Here is a 24,812-nt window from a genome sequence, read left to right as displayed (position 1 = left end):
AATATTTAAATTAAAAATATGCAAATCACTTTTTTTCTTGTGAAATCTCTTCATTTCCTATTGTTAATCTCAACTAAATGTTTTCATTTATCCAACTATTCACATAAAAATATGTAAATTTTTTTAGTTTTACCTTGAGTAAACGAATTCTACCTCACATATATAAATAGCGTTGTATACTACTGCTAATTAAAACATGTGATTATTATATATTTTGATTGAATTGTGTTGATGGGAACAAGTGAGTTATGTCAGTCGTTGGTAGTTCATCCCTTCTTGTTTAGGTAGAGAGCTGTATCAGGAGGTGGAGCGACCATTGACCGATAATGGAAGTGATTAAAGAGTCTTAGAGAGGGAGAGTGGATTGGTCGAGAAGAGAGAGATAGAGAGACATTTCTTGAGTTGTGTAGAGATTTATATATTGACCTCCTATGATTGACCTATGATTGATGGTGTAAGACCTAGGATCATGATTGTTGTCTTTAAATTAATAAAATGAATAAATACAGTTGTCAATCAATAGATTGGATCTTTTCCAAAAATTTTAAATTTTATCAATTATCATGTCAAGAGGAGATGACAGGTCGGATGATGTTAGAGGGTTCAAATAATTCCATAAGTACAACCTTTGATTCCAGGCGTATTACACTTGTCTTCGGGCGTACAACACTTGTTCCCTTATAAGAAAATTTCATAAAGTGATTTGAACCGAGATTTGTGTGGAGGTTCTCTCTTTGCTAAGGGCTTCAACATCTTTGCATTTCCTACTGAGGGGTCTCAACATGTAACACCTTTTATTCAATATGGGGACCAAACTCGAGTAATATATGTCACATTACATAACTCGGAATCATGACTCACAATTTGAACTCAAATTTAAAACTTTTGAACGAAGATCAGTGACATTTAGTCACATTAAGAATAATTGAAAATAGTTCGAACATGTTAACATGACAACTTATCACATATTAAACCATAGAGGGAATGTAAGAATCAATTAAGGCACTATATTATTTTGAAGGAATTCGATCAAAAATCTATATAACAACCTATTTTGCACTGATGGTATTGATATTCGTACATGAGTATTGGTACTTACTTAACCTAGGATATTGATACTCATCTTGAGTACTGGTACCAGATTTAGCTTCGAAATGAATTTAATTCCCATAAATATTGTCAAAACGTCTTAAAAAATGGGAGGTTAATCCACTTTAAAAAATATGCATCAAAATAATATTAAAATTGTGGTTCAAGAGAGTTGTCACCAATATTTATTAGAGTGTGATTGGATAACACAAAGTTTGTTATTTTAATAAAATTAAAACAAAAAAGTACGGTCTACTTACTTAGAGAATAGATTCGAGAGTCGATTATATATGATGAAAGTTTAATACCACACAACGAATATTGGCATAAAAGAAGAGTTTTGTTGAAAAAGAAGACATCCTTTTAGTCTCCAGAAATAAAATTGCGTATTTTATTATTCGCTTTCTAAATTCTCCTTACTCTTTTTTATGATAATATTGTAGAAATATGAATTTATGGATCTCGAGTGAATTTTTTATATTTGTTTTACACTTGTCATTTTATATGAATTCTGATGCATAAAAATAAAAAAAAAAGTTTATTTCATAGTTATTAATAAGATGTTGAAATATGTAAAAAATAACGTCTTGATTATTGTAGCTAAGAGGAATTGTTTTATTCAGGATAATTTTGTCGTACGACAATCTATTTTAAGAATATGAAAAGGCACAATAAAAAATATTAAAAAAATTGATTGAGCGTATCTTAAAATGTTATTTTTTTAATATTTTACGTTTCAACCGAAAATGTTATAAAAAAGATAATATTTTCAGTTCTCAATACAAAATATTAATAAATAACATTTTAAGTTACACAAATATTAAAAAATTAAAATTTTAGGTTGCGTCGACAAAAATTTATTAAACTTTTTTTAACATTTTAAGTTGTGTTTTCCTTACCCTTAAATTAAGTCACCTTTTATTATACGTTTCCCTTTATTAATGAGTTGGGGAACTTTTTCAGACATAACATACCTACTATAATAATCATCCATTAGTTTTGCTCGTATATTTTGGCACCGTATTACTATTGTAATTTTAAAGGTTATTTTTAAATTATAAATGTCTCTTCATTTAATTGATTAACTAAAAAAATATTTAAACCAAATCAAATAAATTTTTGGATAAAATACACAAATAGTCTCCAATTGTAACCCTCTCAGACCGATGCGGATAACTCGATCCGATCTGGAGTGTCACATTAGGCCACCGGAGCGACTCACTGTAAAAATAGCGGAAAATTTAGAACTTTTATTAAAACATGTAACTTATAAAATGATTTATCAGTATGCATAAATAAAACTGATTTTCAGACTCATATATAAAACAAAATACAATTACATGTCCCCTGATCACATGTATCATACTCTGTAACAACACCGGAAGAACTCTCCTACTGAAGTCGATAATTGCACTGGTACAATTCTTTTAACCTGCAATGTTGAGTAATAGAGCGAGCTTCAGAAAGCTCAGTAATACAGAACTACCAGATGACGCTGAAGAACGTGCAGATACAGAAAAACATATATTTCCTTATTGGTTCAGATATCTACATATTTTTTCTGTGCGGAGATCCTACTGATATTTCAGGGGTAACGGACAATGAGCTTTCAGTTCAGAGAACTATTTCAGATGACTGAGTTCAGGAGATCAGAATAGGTTATCTAGTGTGTTCCCGCAAAACCAATGAAAAGATACAGATCTTTTAAAACATATTTATTATTATTTTTTTAATTCAAATGACCTAATAATCCCTCTAACCGCTACACATCATAATGTGTAGGTTTCCCAGAACCATACACCCAACCGCACATGCTAGTAAGGCCCTGAGCACAAAGCCGAGAAGCCTTCAGATATACTTCCTCCAACAATAAACTCCCCATATAAATATTTCTCCGTCAGTAAACGGATATATCAGGAATCAAAACATAATTCAAATCAGATATCATAACAGAATCCAGATCAGAAATCATAACAGAATTCAGGTCATGTATCAGAACTAGGACTGTAAATGAGATGAGACAGATCGCGAGCTACTCGAGATCGACTCGATTAAGGCTCGATAAATACTCGGATCGAATGGACGCGAGCTCGAGCTCGACTTGAGTTCTTAACGAGCCGAAACGAGCTACTCGGTATTCGACTCGAAAAGCTCATGAGCAGCTCAAAAAAATGTTATATTATAATTTTACATTTTTTAAAATTATATTATTAAAAATACACTATTGATAATTATAAAATTTTAAAAATATATTAAAAATTCTATAATACAACTACCCTCAATTTTTTTTAATTAACCAGTTCAAATCCAATTATTACATTATATATTACTCAAAGAAAAATAAAAGTCCATTTAATTAAGCACATGTTAGATTACACGTGTTTGGTTGATTTTTTTTCTTTTTTAACTTTTTACTGCACAAGTACTTGACAACGTAGAAAAATATTCTTATATTTATTTTAAATTAATAAAAAAAAATTCTAATGACAAATATTTAATATATTTCTAATGATAATATTTTTAATAACTAATTATTTAAATTGTTGTTATATTTTGAGGTTTGGGTTCGAATATCATAAATATCAAGAGTTTGAGACTTTGAGCATTTAATATCAAGATATTATATTGTACTTACCTCATAAATTGGTACGGTACCAGGTCGATTTATTAATGTATTTGCAATGAGCCCTTAACCTTAAACCCTAAATCATAAACCTAAAGTCTAAATATTAAACCCTAAACCTTACATCATAAATCATAAACCCTAAACCTAAACCTTACTCCTTGAACCCTAAATTCTAAACACTTAATTATTAAAAATCTCAATAATTTATTTGGCATTATCATGGTAAATCACATATGATTCAATAGTATAATTTAATATTAAAATAAAATTAATTTACGAAATTTATTTTTATGATTTAAACTTGATGAAGTTTTATTTATACCAAATTATGAGTATTAATATTATTTTGGAATTTAGATTTAGTAACAAGACGAATTATGATCGAACTGAATACATCTTTGTTCGTGTTTTCTCATTTATTAAACGAACATAAAACATTATATTCATACTCGTTTATTTAATTTAATAAATAAACATTATACAAAACATTTTAGCAAATACTTTATTTTTTTTTGATAAATTTATTGAATGTTTTATTTATTACGTCTCTATAGATAAATTGAACATTTGAAGACAAACAATCCAGTCATGAACCATAATTATAATTATAATTATAATTTATTTAAAATTTAGTATTTAAAACCAATATTTACATACAAATATTATTTTTCTATTTCCAAGAAAAGAGTTGTAAAATTTATTTGGTTTCTGATAAATAATTTGTTGAGATCATAGTAGTGGTACCTGACCTACCGAGCGGCGCCACTGCTGGTTCCCATAAGTTGCTTTGCTTCCCATCAGTGAATTCCAAATTGAAAAGAATCCCACATCGGTAACTTAAAAGGGAGAGAATGCTTGAGTCTATTAAAAAAGGCAGGGGTTCTAACCGAGGCGTATCAATTCTGGTTGAAAACTATTTTCAAATCGAGCTTAAATCGAGCTTCAATCGAGTTCGAGTCTCGAGCTTCAATTGAGCTCTTGAAATTTTTTGAGTTTGAGCCTTTTCGAGTTTGAGTCGAGTTTTAAAATTATATTTCAAGTTCAAGCTGAGTTTGATATTTTTAAGCTTGTGAGTTTTCGAGTCGAGTTGAGCGTGCTTCTAAAGTTTTCGAGTTCGAATTGAGCTTAGCAATACTTGAACTTGGCTCGTTTACACCCCTAATCAGAACAGAATTCAAGTCGGAAATCAGATAAAATATGCATATGATTAGGGAACACACAAGAGTTTACGGATATTATTTAAAGGTACTGGATAATCTTATCAGGCAGAGAAACACAGATCTTCAGTATGTCGATAGAATGTTGAAATTTAGAATCACTCTTGTAGGAGATCAATAAGGAATCATTAGTTATTCAAAATGAGACTTGAGCTGATAAGGAAGAAATGAAGGTTCATGACATTTACATTCTGTGTCGATTTATCGGATTATCGAAATAACCCAAGCTTAACAACTTCTAGAACTAATACATGTTGACCGGTCAATTCGTTGTCCTTCCAGGTATTCACTCTTTAATACCAACAATTATTGTTCATAAATCATATTTGAGACATCGCTGAATGAATCTTCCAATGGTTTTTATTTCATTTCATCTCGTCCACGATATCTTGAAATGTTGACGTACTTGATTTTTGGTTCATGACTCGAAGGAAAGTACATCATGTAAGTTTATTAGCAATCATATACTCATCCAAAACATTTATTTAGTTCTCAGTCATTGAGGTTACCTAGTTCATTTAGCAGTCAAATCCATTCCAGTTACTTCGGAGTTTTCCAGATTAATTTGGACGCCTCTGAATTTTGGGTACATATTGTACTTTCGTTCCATTCAGTTCGGTCTTCGTGGTTGATTTGTCGAAAAAATATCTAATCCTTAGTGCTGAATACGATCTAGAGTTTAGCTGAGCTGAATACTTCCAAATTATCATCTAGCCAAAACTTGAGTATACGAACACTCATTCAAGTGATATCTGTGCAGATCAGGTACTGACATATCATTAAGGTTGATCAACTCACTTAAATTGTTTTCCATAACTTTTAAGGGTAATACAACACCCAAATTTACTTGGATTCCTTAATTAATTCAAGACATTTTCTTAATCTAGTCCATAAGGGCATTTTTGTCATTTTGGTGCTCAATGTTTTTTCCATTCATTTCAAAGCTTGAGGATGTCCATTTATTCTTGGGCTTGGTGATATTCTTCAGTTATTTCCATTACAGAGGTATTTTGGTGATTCTACAGATCTAGTGTATTTCAATCATTTCATTCAATCCTATCTTATTATTTAATTCCTATTTATCATCTATTTTAGTCCATTCGAACAATTTTGATAAAAGAGCACCCTCCATAATTTATTCTTAACTCGGAGACTTTCAGGTTAATTGCCTTCTCAGAAGTTACAAACATGTTATCAGGAATTTTTTTGTACAAAGACGGATCTTAACATTTAAATCCATAATTTATCGAGTTAAGTACGAATCCTCAAAGTACTTCTTATTCAGGGTCAACTCAGACTATTTTTACCACTCAAGGCATTCTTGTAATTTCTTAACCAAATAATTTCGGTATTAACTCTTAACGAAAATAATTATAATTTAGAGATCATATGGTTAATTGCTTTCTCGGACATTCTTTGATCTTGAAATGATTCCTTAACAGACTTCTATTATCTTATACAAACCATCTTGGGGTTAAAAACCGGTTATCCATATTTTCTAAACAAACTAGCATTTCTTATGCACATCTGTAGTTTTATCAGATCAATAAATCTTTTCAGAGTTATTAATCACTTCCAGGGATAATTCTTGTCATTATACAATATAGGGGTATTTTTGTAATTTTACCTAATCAAAGTATTCTCATAATTTATCATCCAAATACCTTTAATGAGATAAATTATAATCTACATATCTATGGTTGATTCATTTATCACTTAATCTCATAACTTGTAATTTAATTCCAATTGTCCTCTTATTTCTTATAATAGTCATCTGAGTCACGTTCAGTTACCTACTTTCTACCTTATTCGTATCGAGTGTAAAAATTAATTAACTATTCAATAATCCAACATTTTCATTCACGCATTTATCAATACCAACATGTTTCATAAAGCATGAAAAGGTAGTAATGTATTACCTCGATTTTTGTGCCATACTGATCGACCATTAAATTCCATTCGATCTTCCTCGATCCTTAATTCAACTTCCAATAATTCCTCATATGCATATCAACAGAAATTACATCAAAAACAGAGCTTAATTACGAAAATCGGATCGAATCAGGTGATAAATCAGTCAAAAATAGCTTATCAGGTTCGAATTTGGCGAAATGAACCCCAAAAATATATTCAGAACATCAAAAAACATAAAATATGACTTTTCAAAAATTTTAACTTTTTCGGTCAAAGTCAACGGTCAACTGCGGTCAACAATCAACGATTTTACACAAATATCACCCAAACAGAAATTAATTATATATTAGGCACTATTCTAAAAATATATACAAAACTAGCACCCGAGCTTTTTACACAAATATCACCATGTGGCTAGGACTTCGCCACGCGCAGTGGCGGCGCGTGCGACACCGTGGAGGGTCCAAAAATTCCCAGAAAAAATTCTTAAAAATTATTTTAAGGCATTTTGAGACACTTACTAAGCTCGGTTCACAATTTTCAACGGTAGAGATCTCGATTCCGGAACATCGAAAACTTTGACTTCCTCACCCCTCCACGTGTCGATGACGACGGAGAAACGAAGAACACCGGTGGACTCGGAATGATGCAAGGAACTCAATGGTGTGGGAGGTGTCGAAAACGGATGGTTGGATCGACATGAATAGACGAAAAATCAACGGAAATCGAGTTAAAACCGACGATACTTCCAACTGAAATTAAAGATGAACGATATTCATGGCAAAAGGTTTGAGGGTTTTTGTTCATCGGTCGATAACAAACAAGATGGTGGTTTCGATTCATCGATCGGAGGTCGAAAGGCGAGTAGATCGGAGTTAAAAGGAATATCAAATGGGAGGGAAAACTGAGAATTTTCTACAGAAAAACATACGGGAATGGGGGTTTATAATTATCCCAAAATAAAAATGGTTAAACTATAAGTTTAGCCACTGAATTCCCTACACTTTTTAAAATTGTCTGGCAACTTTGAAATATTACAATTTAATCCTCAATTTCTTCCAAAATACTAATTAAAATCAATACTTTATAATTTCTAAAATTTAGCCCATAAATTGGGGTGTTACATTTCTCTACTCCTTAAAAGAATTTTGTCCTCGAAATTCATTCATGTAGTATAATTGCATAAATGAAACTTTCATCCGTTCTTTCATATCTTCAAGTAGCTTTTATAGAAGTACCGATACTCTATTAATCCTTAACCAGCTGAGTATATATTTTCTTGAGAACTTTCCCTCATTCCAATAAAATAATCAGAACATATTTATCCTTATGGAATCAATTCAACATTAGTTACGAGAATAGACTTATAGAGCGGTATCATATCCCAATTTCATTTCTGGAGTCGGATCAGAATTTCTCAGATGAGTAGCTCTCTCATGGCTCGTAAGATACTTTATAGAGTTTAGACAGACGTTATTAGTATTCCTTTTTGTAAAGTTAGAGCCTTAACAGATAGAAACTTCGGTTTGCTCGTTACAGATAGGGATTCAACCTTAGAGTTCCGGCTTAGAGAAGTATGACTGTAGTCTAAGGGCATGTACTGACCAGACATCTTTTGAAATTTGACCGGCCGGTCTATCTTGAAAATTTTGACTCAAACCTAAGCTCTGATACCACTAAATGTAACCCCTCAAACCGATGCAGGTAACCCGATCCGATCTGGAGTGTCACATTAGGCCACTGGAGCGACCTACTGTAAAATAGCGGAAAATTTAGAACTTTTATTAAAACGTGTAACTTATAAAATGATTTATCAGTATGCATAAATAAAACAGATTTTCAGACTCATATATAAAACAAAATACAATTACATGCCCCCTGATCACATGTATCATACTCTATAACAACACCGTAAGAACTCCCCTACTGAAGTCGATAGCTGCACTGGTACGATTCTTTTAACCTGCGATGTTGAGTAATAGAGTGAGCTTCGGAAAGCTCAGTAATAAAGAACTACCAGATGATGCTGAAGAACGTGCAGATACAAATAAACATATGTTTCCTTATTGGTTCAGATATCTACAGATTTTTAGGCTGAGCGGAGATCCTACTGATATTTCAGGGGTAACAGACAATGAGCTTTCAGTTCAGAGAAATATTTCGGATGACTGAGTTCAGGAGATCAGAATATGTTATCTAGTGTGTTCCCGCAAAACCAGTGAAAAAGATACATATCTTGTAAAACATATTTATTATTATTATTATTAATTCAAAAGTCCTAATAATCCCTCCAACCGCTACACATCATAATGTGTAGGTTCCCCAGAACCATACACCCAACCGCACATGCTAGTAAGGCCCTGAGCACAAAGCCGAGAAGCCTACATATATACTTCCTCCAACAATAAACCCCCAAATAAAACATTTCTCCGTCAGTAAACGGATATATCAGAAATCAGAATAGAATTCAAGTCGGAAATCGGATAAAATATTCATATGATTAGGGAACACACCAGAGTTTATGGAAATTATTTAGAGGTACTGGATAATCTTATCAGATAGAGAAACACAGATCTTCAGTATGTCGATAGAATGTTGGAATTTAGAATCACTATTGGAAGAGATCAATAACTGTTGGAATCATCAGTTATTCAGAATGAGATTTGAGCTGATAAGGAAGAAATGAAGGTTCATGACATTTACAGTCTGTGTCGATCTATCGGATTATCGAAATAACCCAAGCTTAACAACTTCTAGAACTAATACATGTTGATCGGTCTATTCGTTGTCCTTCCAGGAATTCACTCTTTAATACCAACAATTATTGTTCATAAATCATCTTTGAGTCATCGCTGAATGAATCTTCCAATGGTTTTTATTTCATTTCCTCTCTTCAACGATATCTTGAAATGCTGACGTACTTGATTTTTGGTTCATGACCCGAAGGAAAGTACATCATATAAGTTCATTAGCATTCCTATACTCATCCAAATCACTTATTTAGTTCTCAGTCATTGAGGTTACCAAAGTTCATTTAGCAGTCAAATCCATTCCAGTTACTTCGGAGTTTTCCAGATTAATTTGGACGCCTCTGAATTTTGGGTACATAATGTACTTCCATTCCGTTCAGTTCGATCTTGGTGCTTGATTTGTCGAACAAATATCAAATCCTTAGTGTTGAATACAATCTAGAGTTTAGCTGAGCTGAATACTTCTAAAATTATCATCGAGCCAAAACTTGAGTAAACGAACACTCATTCAAGTGATATCTATGCAGATCAGGTACTGACATATCATGAAGGTTGATCAACTCACTTAAATTGTTTTCTATAACTTTTAAGGGTAGTACAACACCCAAATTTACTTGGATTCCTTAATTAATTCAAGACATTTTCTTAATCTAATCCATAAGGGCATTTTGGTTATTTTGGTGCTCAATATTTTTTCCATTCATTTCAAAGCTTGAGGATATCCATTTATTCTTGGGCTTGGTGATATTTTTCAATTATTTCCATTACAAAGGTATTTTGGTGATTCTACAGATCTGGTGTATTTCAATCATTTCTTTCCATCTTGTCTTATTATTTAATTCTAATTTATCATCTATTTCAGTCACTTCGAATAATTCTGATAAAAGAGCACCCTCGATAATTTATTCTTAACTTGGAGACTTTCAGGTCAATTGCCTTCTCAGAAGTTACAAACAGGTTATCAGGAATTTTTCTGTACAAAGACGAATTTTAACATTTAAATCCATAATTTATCGAGTTAAGTACGAATCCTCAAAGTACTTTCTTATTCAGGGTCAACTCAGACTATTTTTACCACTAAAGTGCATTCTCGTAATTTCTTAACCAAATAATTTCAATATTATCGCTTAACGAAAATAATTATAATTTAGAGATCGTATGGTTAATTGCTTTCCCGAACATTCTTTGATCTTGAAATGATTTCTTAATAGACTTCTATTATCTTGCACAAACCCTCTTGGGGTTAAAAACCAGTTATCCCCGCATTTTCTAAACAAACTAGCATTTCTTATACACATCTGTAGTTTTATCAGATCAATAAATCTTTTCAGAGTTATTAATCACTTCCAGGGACAATTCTTGTCATTATACAACATAGGGGTATTTTCATAATTTTACCTAATCGAAGTATTCTCATAATTTATCATCCAAATACCTTTAATGAGATAAATTATAATCTACATATCCATGGCTGATTCCTTTATCACTTAATCCCATAACTTGTAATTTAATTCCAATTGTCCTCCTATTTCTTATAATAGTCATATGAGCCACATTTAGTTACATACTTTCTACCTTATTCGTATCGAGTGTAAAAATTAATTAACTATTCAATAATCCAACATTTACATTCATGCATTTATCAATACCAACATGTTTCATAAAGCATGAAAAGATAGTAATGTATTGCCTCGATTTTTGTATCATACTGATCGACCATTAAATTTCATTCGAACTTCCTCGATCCTTAATTCAACTTCCAATAATTCCTCAGATGCATATCAATAGAAATTACATCAAAATGGATTAATTCCGAAAAAAGGCTCGAGTCGGGTGATAAATCAGTCAAAAACAGCCTACCGAGTTTGAATTTGGCTAAACGAACCCTAAAAACAGATTTGAGACGTCAAAAAACATAAAATATGACTTTTAAAAAATTTTGACTTTTTCGGTCAAAGTCAACGACGATCAACGGTCAACGATTTTACACAAATATCACCCTAACAGAAATTAATTAAATATTATGTACCATTCTAAAAATATATACAAAACTAGCATTCGAGTTTTTTACACAAATATCACCCTGTGACTAGGACTTTGCCATGCGTAGTGGCGGCGCGTTCGACGCCGTATGGTCCAAAAATTCTCGGAAAAATTTATAAAAATTATTTTAATGCATTTTGAGACACTTGCTAAGCTCGGTTCACAATTTTGAACGACAGAGAGCTCGATTCCATAACATCAAAAACTTTGACTTCTTCACCCCTCCACGTGCCGGCGACGACGGAGAAACGGAGAACATCGGTGCACTCGGAACGATGCAAGGAACTCAATGGTATTGGAGGTGTCGAAAACGGATGGCCGGATAGACGTGAATCGATGAAAAACCAACGGAAATCGAGTTAAAATCGACAATACTTCCAATTGAAATTAACGACGAACGATGACGATTTACAACGAAAGGTTTGAAGTTTTTTGTTCATCAGTCGACAATGAACATGATGGTGGTTTCGATTCGTCAATCGGAGGTCGGACGACGAGTAGATCGGAATTGAAATGAGGGTCAAATGGGAGGGAAAACTGGAAATTTTCTACATAAAAGCATACGGGAATGGGGTTTTATAATCCTCCCAAACCAAAAATGGTTAAACTATAAGTTTAGTCATTAAATTCCTTACACTTTATAAAACGATCTGCAAACTTTGAAATATTACAATTTAATCCTCAATTTCTTTTAAAATATCAATTAAAATCAATACTTTATAATTTCTAAAATTTAGCCCTTAAATTGGGGTGTTACACCAACTATATGATACTCTTTATTAAGTCATAATTATTAAAAGTTAAAAATGACCCTCTAATTATTAATAGTCTCTGACTATTAAAAGTTATAAAATGATCACATGACTATTGATTATGTTCTAAACTTGTTATTTTTCATTAAAAAATTAACAGTTGTCTAAGATAGACGTTAATATTCTGACTGAGAAATCATAGTCTTTATCAAATCACGATCAGCATGTTAACGGATTGCAAATTTGATTTACGTTTTACATAATATCCTATATATTTTATGTAGTTATTAAGAAAAAGAAAGAATAAAAAAATGATCATAGTGGAATTTTAAGCCATAAAAAACTTAAAGTATAAAACCACTAAGCAAATATTGTATTTGAAAAATAGTTTGATAGATATTTTATATATATTAAACATTGGTTTATACAATATTAAAAGAAAATTAAATTTAAAGATTTATATATTTTTAAAATAAATTTAATATTTTATTTTTCACATTTATAGTTTAATAATTATATATAATCTTAAATTGAGTCTTTTTAATTTAATTCATTATTTTATTTTTTATTAAAAATAAAATGTGAATTATTTATATTTTAGTTAATTTTTATTAGATTATATAGTTTAAGTGTATATGTATATTAATTGTGTTAATTATAACATCAACACTTCTGTTAAATTTTAATGAAAAGTGACTTAATTGATATTTAAATAATTTAATAGTCTAATTAATAAATTTAAAATATAAATAATAAAAATAAAATAATTAAATTTATTAAATTAAATTTATGATCAAAATGATAGAATGTATAATTATATAAATTTTATTAACGGTCACGTTATTATTTCAATTAAATATTAACGTCAAGTGACTTGAATTATATAATTTAAATAATATGATGGTTTGCTTAATAAAATTAAAAGATCGATGATAAAAATAAAAATTTAAATAATTAAATTATAAATAATATAGGTTACCCTAATATAAATTTAAAATTTAATTAAAATAAAATAATATTTTATATCACTTTATCCAAATATATTTATAATAAATTTAAAGTTAATTTAGATTCTATTTGTTCTTGGAGAATATTATTTATGAATATTAGATAGATCCAAATACAAACAGGTTTGGAAATTGAAATGATCCAAATACAAACGTGAATTCATGGATAGAAACCTGGCAAATCATTTAGCGTGGTTGGAGTCGAGCTTAGCAGCTTCAAGATCAGCAGCTTTCTTCAGAAAACTTTGGTCATCATCTTCAAGAACCATCTGGATAGGGCAAGACCCCAACCCATCAGCAATAGCAAGCAAAATCTTCTTCATCTCAGATCTGAACTCCTGGGGGTCAACGGTGCCGCTGCCGTCACAATCGAACCCCTCGAAGATGGAATTGTAAAGCTGAGTGAGCTGCTCAGGAGGAGTGACCACGTCGACACCGAAGTGGGACTCGAGGAGGCGGAGGGACTCGAAGGCCTTGCGGAGCTCCGATCTGGAGAGGACGCCGTCGTTGTTGAGATCCAGAGCTGCGAAACTCTCATCCACGCTCTTCTTGAACTCTTCCTCGTCTGCCACGAATGCTCTCACCGTCGATCCGTCAATGATTACCACGCCCATGTCTTTTCCACTTTTTTTTTCTTTTTTTTTTTTTTTGTTTATGCGGCAACTGAGAGTCGTAACCGTGATATTGTGAAGATAAGAAACGAGAATACTTTAGTCTGTAGATTGTTGTGGTGGGAATAGTGGGTCGTTCTGCGGTGCGGCGCCTAAAAAACGGTTAATATACGGCGTGACCGGTTAAACAAGTGACCGGTTAAAATTTAGACCGGTTATGTTATATTATTTAACCGGAAATATTATAAAGTACAATAACATACTAGGTAGCGCTTATATAATGTAATAGGTAGCGCTTATATTTACCTATTTTAAGTAAACCAGTATATTTATACCGATAGCATTGCAAATTACCTATTACATATATTATATTGAAAGTGTCCATACTTTTATAAAAAGGATCGATACTTTAACAGTGTTTCATGTTTTCCACCTACAATATTGATTTAATAATTTCATTTGCACAAAAAATTATTTGATTGTTTTGATATTTTATAAAATATTATTTAGAATTTTTAATTTAATAATAATATATACCGTAACGTAAAAAATAAATCATTAGACGCCTATAATTACTAAATTAATATCTTAAAACTCACTCAAAAGATAACCTTAAATTAATGTTTTCCACAGTGAAAAAAGTATGGACACTTTTATAAAAAGGATAGACACTTACAATATAACCATTACCTATTACATTATATAACGATACCTATTACATTATATAAGGGCTACCTATTACATCATATGTTACCTATTATATTGAAAGTGTCCATACTTTTTATAAAAAGGATCGATACTTTTTTTAAAACTTATGTAATTTATGTTTCAATTTTTTTAACAGTGTACTGCGAATTTAAAATGATAATATACTTGTAGTTATTGTACATACCTAAATATGTACTGCGAATTTAATGTTGTACCCACCCTTTAACTACAGAAACATGTTCAAAATGAACCTTCGTTTACATATCCATCAACTCCTGGAGCACTGAACTTGCACAACAAAATTTTTGCCATGGATAATACTGATGTAGACAATGTTAAGCCAACCGAGGAATGCCATGAAGTACATAATGTTGATGAATCTGACAGATTGGTTGGTCAGCTCTTCTGTTCACGTGATCAAGCTTGGCACTTTTACAAGGGATTCGCACGGGAACATGGGTTTAGTGCACGTAAGGGAACAACACGGCTTGACGTGGAAGGGAATGTGAAGACACAAGAATTTTGTTGTTCCAAAGAAGGGTTTCGAGTATCAAAAGTCAATACTGTTGATCGTCAACGTGCTCATACGCCAGTCACAAGAACAGGATGTAAGGCTAGAGTCGTAGTTACAGCAACAAATACAAACGATCAGTGGGTTATAAGTAAGTCTGATCAGAAACATAATCATGCATTGTGCACATCTGCTATGACACCATTTATGCGTTCTAATCGAGCTGTAAGTAAGGCTGATATCGATGAGGCAACAACATTGAAAGAGGTCGGTGTTGGCACGTCACAAGTAATGACTATTTAACGCAGCAGGCAGGGGGCTATCATAATGTTGGATTTACACATAAAGACCTCTACAATGCACTTCAAAGAGGTAAAGCAAAGGAAATCGTCGATGGGGATGTGAATGCGCTTATTGCCTACTTTGATTATAAGAAACATGATGATCCCGGGTTTTTTATGACATACTCGGTAGACGAATCGGGGGCATTGTATAATCTTATTTGGTCGGATTCTACATCGAGATCGGATTACACATGCTTCGGTGATGTAATTGCGTTCGACAAAACGTACAAAGATAATTTGTATGGTCGACCAATTATGCCTATTGTTGGTGTCAATCATCACCATAACACAATTGTGTTTGCCATGCCATAATCGCTGACGAAACGTTCAATCTTTCGAGTGGGTGCTACAGAATTTTTAGAAGCCATGATGAATAAATCACCTATTTCTGTTGTAACCGATGGGGATAGGGCAATGCAGAGGGCTATCAAATCTGTTATCCCTTATGCTAAGCACAGATTATGTTCTTGGCATCTTTCTCGCAATGCACAAGCTAACATTGGTGACCCAAAGTTTACAGCAGCATTCTCAAAATGCATGGCTTCCTGGTGGACAACCAAGGAATTTGATATTCAATGGCGTTCGATTGTTTCAGAATCAACGTCCAAAAGCATCCATGGGTGATTGAGAAGGGAAATACACGACACTTATGGGCACAAGCATATCTAACCGGTCATTTCTTTGCCAATATTCGCTCAACACAAAGGTGCGAGTCTATGAATGCTTCACTAGCTATTGCACTGAAACACAAGAAGACATATTTAGATGTTGTTCGTGCAATTGAAGATGGAATTAGTAGAATGCGTATGAACGAGTTGAAAGCGGATTACTTAAGTTCCCATACGAAGCCCTTCCAGATCACAAAACTGGTCGACCTTGAAAGCCATGCCGCTGCGATTTTTTACCCGCGAATCTTTTCGTGTGTTCCAAGATGAACTTACACGGGAGACATTGTACCGGATTGAGGCAGAGATTAAGTCCTTATCAGATGAATGTCAACATTATATTTTGTCAAAGTACGCAGAAAAAAATAGGAAATTTGAAATTAGTTTGATTCTCGTACGAAAACTCTAATTTGCTCCTGCAAAAAATTCGAGACGTTGGACTTCCGTGTCGCCATCAACTTCACATTTTGAAGCAATTGGACTACACATATTTGCCCGGACTTTGATTCAAAGTAGGGACTAATGATGCGAAGGCTTCTGCACCAGCTATGTTGATTTGAATGTGTCTCCAGAAGTGATGCAAATGGCAAGGTTCGTTGCTCTACGTTCAACGTCAAGTAGGTTATGCTACATTGCATCAAAGACAGACGAGTCTTTCAAAACCGCAAGAGATGAGATGAAAAAAACTAATAGAAGAATTAGAAAACTCGTTTGGTTTGAATCATTCAGTCAACCAGAGCATTGTAGTAAACAATGTTCGTGACCCTCAACGAAAACAACGCAAGCGAAAAGAAGTGCCGAAGAACAAGGTCGAGAAGCAAATTAGGCGATGTGGGTACTGCAACGGTGAGGGGCATAACAAACTAACATGTCCTCAAGTCAAGCTTAGTTTGAGTACAAGCACACAGCCTACATCAACTGATTTTTTTCGAAGACGGAATGGAATGACAACGATCTCATATAATATATCGTAAGTATCAACATCACTCTATTGTATGTACATATAAATATTTTGAATGAAGGAAGAAAAACCGCGTACTTCAAATTACCGACACTTTTTTAAATGGTATGGACATAAAGTACCGACACAATATTAAAAAGTGTCGATACCGGTTGTAGACCTATTCGCTCATAAAAACCGGTATATTTATACCGGTTATATTACAAATTATCTATTACATTATAATATGGGTTCCGATGTGTAAAATGTCGACACTTTTTTAAATTGTATCGACACATTTTTCTTCCAATATGGACATAAAGTACCGACACAATATTAAAAAGTGTCGATATAGGTTGTAGACCTATTCGCGCATAAGACCGGTATATTTATACCGGTTATATTACAAAATTATCTATTACATTATAATATGGGTTCCGATGTGTAAAATGTCGACACTTTTTTAAATATATCGACACAATTTTCTTCCAATATGGACATAAAGTAGACACAATATTAAAAAGTGTCGATATAGGTTGTAGACCTATTCGCGCATAAGACCGGTATATTTATACCGGTTATATTACAAAATTATCTATTTTATTATAATATGTTGAAAGTGTCCATACTTTTTATAAAAAGGATCGAACTTTTTTTAAAGATATGTAATTTATGTTTCAATATTTTTTAAGTATGTTTCATGTTTTCCACCTACAATATTAATTTAATAATTTCATTTGCACAAAAAATAGTTGATTGTGTTGATATTTTTATAAAATAATATTAAGAATTTTTAATTAACAATAATATATACCGTAACGTAAAAAATTAATCATTAGACGACTAAATTAATAATTACTAAATTAATCACTTAAAAACTCACTCAAATGTATATGTACACATAGAAGCAAATATGGAATAATTAATGAAAATATACATACAATATAATCACACCAAAATTTAAATACACAAGAATGTTCAAATAATGTACCGACAAACAAAATTAATCCGATGAAAAAGGGTTGTTTCTAACGAAGTCCGGAACATTAGAGGCCTTCAACAAATTTTCCAAATACTCTCGTATGTTTCCGCCTTTTTCTGAGGACATACATAAATAATTTCAATTATCAAACTAATGAGGTGCAATTTACTAACAATAAATTAAATTCGCATAAGCATGAATAAATTTGTGTATACCTAGAGCTTTGTCGTTCGAATGGGAGCAGCGTCAAAGGTATGTGGACATATGTAATTGTATTTCTATATAAACACATAAGTTGTTAAAATAATCAATGTCTGAACACCTGTTCAACTGATCAGAAACATATTGCATAAATGCAACCTACGGATTATAAATCATTTTTCCGCTGAATCATCGACCAAAAGTGTATTTAGCTCGTTAAAATCTGGACACGCGTTCCAAAACATCATTGAGATCTTTACAATAGGTAACAGAATCGTATGTTTTGCATTTTTTTTGATCCTGTTCACAAACAGTCGAACATAAATATGTAGGAATCATAGACAAGGAAAAGTCAGCAAACTGTAATGACATTCATCTTACCCACACGAATAGAAAATGCTCGGAAATACAGGTAGTTTCTCAAGTACACGGTCGACGTTATGCCTGAGATTGTAATCAAGATGAATGTTAACATTCAAATGTATATTAACGATTTTGACTACAGTAATTCAATTGCCTCAAACATGTAACCATCTTTGAAGACCAAAGGGCAACAACAAAATTGTCGACACAAAATTGATAAATTCAAATAATCCTCTTCTGAGGACAACATCTACAACATGAAGAAATGAGATTAAAGTTCTACGCTTATATGTTAAAATAATGGATACAAAAGAATAGAATTAAAACCTGCCGGCAGTCTTGGGATGTAGGCAAGGACAATTGAGATCAAAAATTAAAAGTTTTCTTGAAGGCGGCGTTGCAGACACGATACTTGTTTGGATCATCATCTTCATCATCATCGTCATCATCATCATCATCGTCATCTTCATCGTCAGCTTCATCTTCTGGCGATTGGTTGTCCACATCTGTTAAAAGAAAATAAATAAAGTTCAGAACGTGTAAATGTTAAGAAACATAGATAATGAATACTAACTCGTTGATGTCGTTGACGTAATTCGTTACGCAACATGGAGACTTCACGTTGCAATGATGAAATATCGGATCGCATTCCACTACAAGGGAATCAATATGCTCCCGAAAATTGACCATGTATTCCATCACGGTCTTAATTGTGACATCCTCTGAACTGTGCTTCTTCCATCATTGGTCTCCACTTGGTTGCTCTTCATGGCCAACGGGGTCCATTTCCTCCTCTCTTGATCTAATCGACCTCCTTGACACGCTTCCAACGAGTTTTTCAACAAAATCATATCCCGCTTTTAATAAATACATGTCAATCTTGGGGTTAATCGAACAGGGGCGTCATGCGAAAAATCAAATTCCTTCTTCTTCAAAAGGGTGATGACACATCATATGGTAGTGTAGTTGAAATTGTTGCTCCCTTTGTGACCATATATACAATTGTATTAAATATGAGTTTTGCAATGTTTGGAGCCGTTTTGGATTTACTTTGCTATCCACCAATAATCGCTGTCTCGAAGCGTTGAATGTTTTCCCCCACTAGGCGGATATACCATGTGAGCATTTTGTGAAACACTCTCGACTCTACATCGAGGTGAATGGGCTATTTCTAGTAACACCGGTTAATTGTAGACCAATCTACACCCATTTTCATCTGAATCCCCTGTATTCGCTACACCTAAACCCTCGCAATAGTTTTCTGGAGATATATAATCTCCTTCCCCATGACATGTGTATTAATTCCTATTATTAGTCTTATTAGGCTCGTGCTGTAAGGAAGCATTGTGTAGAAGACTAACTAGGTTGGGATAATATCTTGGTTCTACACCAAGGAATTCAAGCCAACCCCAAGATGTAAATGTGGATTTAAAACTTCTACACAAGGAATTCAAGCCAACCCCAAGATGTAAATGTGGATTTAAAACTAAATGCATATTTATCATCAAACAAGAAACCAGGTCAATGACACGTTCGGGACGAATCTTCCTTACTTTAAAACTCGTCTGCCATCTTTGTTTCTCCATGTCGGATCTAAAGTTCAGAGTTTCGAAGGACCTGATTTCCTCAGAAGAATCGTTTGTTACAGAAGGAGGTGGTTGAGAAGAACTGGGTTGAGAAGAACTTTGAGAAAGACCTCGCTTCTAACGCTGACGTTTTGGAGCCATTTTGGTTGGATGCTACCCCTATTACAATGGAACCAAACACATTCAGATAAAAACTCCAATATAGAAATCAATCAAACCCATAAATATCGATAAATTTACCTGAATATCTGATCGTCACTTATGATAACGGTAGAAGGAAGAGAGGAAGATCTGCCTGCTTGCATTTATGTTTAGGGTTTCTCGATTAAGAGTACTATATAAACGGTGGAAAACACTTGATATTTAAATTTGTATCGACACAAAATATATTAGTGTCGACACATTATTTAGACATATTCTCTCATAAAACCGGTATAATTGTACCGGTTAGATTGAAAAATTACATATTACTTTATACGTTTGGGTTCGATGATTTTGGGGATCGACACTTTTTATATATGGATCGACACTTTATGGGTGCACCTTGTTTTTAATTCATTCTGGGAAAAAATATCGACACAAACTATATTAGTGTCGACACATTATTTAGACTTATTCTCTCATAAAACCGGTATAATTGTACGGTTAGATTGAAAAATTACAGATTACATTATACTTTTGGGTTCGATGATTTTGGGATCGACACTTTTTTATATATGGATCGACACTTTATGGGTGCACCTTGTTTTTAATTCATTCTGGAAAAAAAATATCGACACAAACTATATTAGTGTCGACACATTATTTAGACTTATTCTCTCATAAAACCGGTATAATTGTACCGGTTAGATTGAAAAATTACAGATTACATTATACTTTGGGTTCGATGATTTTGGGATCGACACTTTTTATATGGATCGACACTTTATTGATGCACCTTGTTTTTAATTCATTCTGGAAAAAAAAATATCGACACAAACTATATTAGTGTCGACACATTATTTAGACTTATTCTCTCATAAAACCGGTATAATTGTACCGGTTAGATTGAAAAATTACAGATTACATTATACTTTTGGGTTTCGATGATTTTGGGATCGACACTTTTTATATATGGATCGACACTTTATTGATGCACCTTGTTTTAATTCATTCTGGGAAAAAAATATCGACACAAACTATATTAGTGTCGACACATTATTTAGACTTATTCTCTCATAAAACCGGTATAATTGTACCGGTTAGATTGAAAAACAGATTACATTATACTTTTGGGTTCGATGATTTTGGGATCGACACTTTTTATATATGGATCGACACTTTATGGGTGCACCTTGTTTTTAATTCATTCTGGAAAAAAAAATATCGACACAAACTATATTAGTGTCGACACATTATTTAGACTTATTCTCTCATAAAACCGTATAATTGTACCGGTTAGATTGAAAATTACAGATTACATTATACTTTTGGGTTCGATGATTTTGGGATCGACTTTTTATATATGGATCGACACTTTATTGATGCACCTTGTTTTTAATTCATTCTGGAAAAAAAATATCGACACAAACTATATTAGTGTCGACACATTATTTAGACTTATTCTCTCATAAAACCGGTATAATTGTACCGGTTAGATTAAAAAATTACATATTACATTATACTTTTGGGTTCGATGATTTTGGGATCGACACTTTTTTATATATGGATCGACACTTTATGGGTGCACCTTGTTTTTAATTCATTCTGGAAAAAAAATATCGACACAAACTATATTAGTATCGACATGACCCTTAATGTGTATAAGAAACATGTACAACAACATACTGCTAACTTTTCTCATCTCATTCATAATTATATTCACATAAAAAAATATAAATCGTATACAAAATTATAATCTTATACAAATTAACTCGACATTTACATCATTGCATCCTTTTGTTATTCCTATGTAATATTGCAGCTTTTGTTATCTCCTGTCTTCGTTCATTTTGATTGTGGCTTACGAGATCGTTTAATACTCGCGATCGATCCCAGTCTCCAACAACCTATATTCAAATTGTCAGAACGTTAAGTATTGTCAACTACAGCATTCAATCTACGACTTTTAACAATTTTACCACAAACAATTTTTTCTATCCACTTACAAAATCACCAGTTCCCCTGTAGAACCGATCGATTCCATCCACATCATCACATACATGCCGCAATCATATCTGTTACAAAATTTGAAATCATATCTGTTACAAATTTGAAAACCACACATGTCAATATGATGAATACTGCATAAATTAAGCTTTCTATTTGTATAACTCTCATACCCATTCAATTGCTTATTCTTCTTATGCTCCAAAATTTGAAATTTTTCAAGGATACTTTCCTAGAGATCCACATGACTCAACCCAAATGCGTTCTTATTAATAAATCTAATATTTTAATCTGCATTAAAATATAAGAAGTTATGCACCAAAAATTATGCATTATAATTTACATAATGTCCTTTCATACATACATACATACCAATCTCTTAGCATCCTTCACTCTCTGTTTAGCTGCTTCAGTTGTAAACATACTATCATATATTGTTACAACATGATCTACCATATCCAACACCACAGATACCAATGTGAATTATGGTGTTTATTGTGATCATTATCTGCAACAAATTTCACACCCAATTTGACAAAATTCAACATTCTATATCCGAAAACATCATTTGCAATTGGTATGGTGTCTTACCTTCTCACAGTCGGTGATTTCACATAGTTATCCAATATGACACCCCAGAAGGTAGAAATACCCTCAACACTTTCTTTGTTGTTGCCTTCCAACGCCTGTTGCTGTAATTACGCAACAAACATTATTAATTTACCGTCTATAACACTACTTTTCAATATTTATTAATTTAACTCACCACTAAGAGGTATGGAAGGTAGCCAATCCTCCGTGTGACTTTTGAGAATCGTAGCATATGTCCAGGCGAGCAAATCGATAACCTAACAATTACACAATCAGAACATATTCAATAAGTTTTTATTTATTTTCTACTTTCTACTTACCACAACCGCCAACCCATTCCGTAGGCTTCAACGTTCAACGTCGTATACAGTAGCGAATTGATTTCCCATTGATATTACAGAATATCTGTATGAATCATTAGGATTAATATCTTGTCATGAAATATTTAAATATCACTCACAAAACAATATATTCACTTACCCGATTCTAACTCGCTATTCCATAAATAATCCAAATTGCAGCTTCGATGTCATCAATTCCGGTTGGAATGTCCGCTTTTTTCAACCTACAATTTTGCATACAAATTTTTGTCACAACAACATAATAAAAATCAAATTAAGTATTCTTTTATTAAACTTACCTTCTGCTTCTTCTTCTGGGTGCAGGACATTCCGATCCAAAACTGCTGCTATAACACTCTCCGGTGTATAAATGACATCGACTTCCTTCCTCCTCATTTCTTCCATCTCTTCTTCTTCCTCCTCCCTCTTTTCTTCTTCATATTTTTTCAGTTCATCGTACTTTTTTCTACATAGCTCTTCATATCTTTTATTTCACCCTTCAATTGAGCTCCTTCATCCGAGTATTTATCAACCCACCCCCTTCACCCCCCGAAGTTCACTCCTCAAATCAACAACCTCCTTCACCACTCCCTCAAATTTTTCTCCCGTCACCATCTTAATACACCCCTTAACACCGAAACTTCTTTCCCACTTCACCCCTCAACACCTCTACTTCTTTCACCACTCCATCTATTTTTCCTTCCACTACCCCCTTATGCCTCTCGAGTTTCTCTACGACTTGATCAAGTTTCTCTTCGACTCTTGATTGTCTTTGCATGATTTCAAATTGGATTTTTTTTGATCAGCCATTCAGACATCAAAATGTCGAAGTTACTCTGTTTGCTTCACCGTCGTCCCACTCACCTTCATCCCCCAATACAAACCATCCCTCCTTTCTTCTCCCTGCCTCCACTGCCTCCTCTACATCCTTGCCAATAACCTTCAAAAAATTAAATTACAATATTAAGACATTGATTATATTCTAATATTATTTAATTACATAACCATCCCTCCTTTCTTCTCCTCTGCCTCCACTGCCTCCTCTACATCCTTGCCAATAACCTTCAAAAAATTAAATTACAATATTAAGACATTGATTATATTCTTAATATTATTTAATTACATTTATTACCATTTCTTGCTTCTTCCCCTCTATCCAACTTCAACTTCACCATCACTCTAACCACCTCTCCTTCCCCATGCACGGATGCGTGCCACTCCGGTTCTTTCATAGCCGGCACTGCCTCACAGCCCGACAAAATCGAACAGTGCAACCTGCATTTATAATAAAATTAGAATTTTTATATAAAAACACAAAAAGTGATTCAACCATTTACCTCTAAGATTGCTATGCACCCTTTGAGGTATCTCTGGCTGCCCTTTTTAAAGGTGATAATTGATTCAATCAATCTCGAATGGATAT

The 24,812-nt window shown here is 32.9% G+C and overlaps 1 protein-coding gene across 1 annotated transcript; it reads right to left on the bottom strand.

The window, feature by feature from the left end:
* Positions 1 to 280: 280 nt before the first annotated feature.
* On the bottom strand, positions 281 to 14,121 carry LOC120217095. The gene is made up of 2 exons (XM_039214303.1): positions 13,596 to 14,121; positions 281 to 313 (listed from the first exon to the last, which is right to left on the bottom strand). The coding sequence occupies exons 1-2, from the start codon at positions 14,010 to 14,012 to the stop codon at positions 281 to 283; spliced, it is 450 nt and encodes a 149-aa protein (XP_039070234.1). The 5' UTR covers positions 14,013 to 14,121.
* Between the last annotated feature and the right edge of the window lie 10,691 nt (positions 14,122 to 24,812).

The sequence above is a fragment of the Hibiscus syriacus genome, unplaced genomic scaffold (genome assembly GCF_006381635.1).
Source record: "Hibiscus syriacus cultivar Baekdansim isolate YM2019G1 unplaced genomic scaffold, ASM638163v2 tig00110183_pilon, whole genome shotgun sequence".
Taxonomy (NCBI): Eukaryota; Viridiplantae; Streptophyta; class Magnoliopsida; order Malvales; family Malvaceae; genus Hibiscus; species Hibiscus syriacus.
Note: the sequence above shows the minus strand (reverse complement) of the source record. Positions and strands in the feature narration are given on the sequence as shown.

Coding starts and splice junctions, on each gene's coding strand:
- LOC120217095 (XM_039214303.1), bottom strand. CDS start 14,012: ATGGGCGTGGTAATCATTGACGGATCGACGGTGAGAGCATTCGTGGCA. Junction 314..13,595: donor AAGCTGCTAAGCTCGACTCC/AACCACGCTAAA, acceptor ATCGGTCAATGG/TCGCTCCACCTCCTGATACA.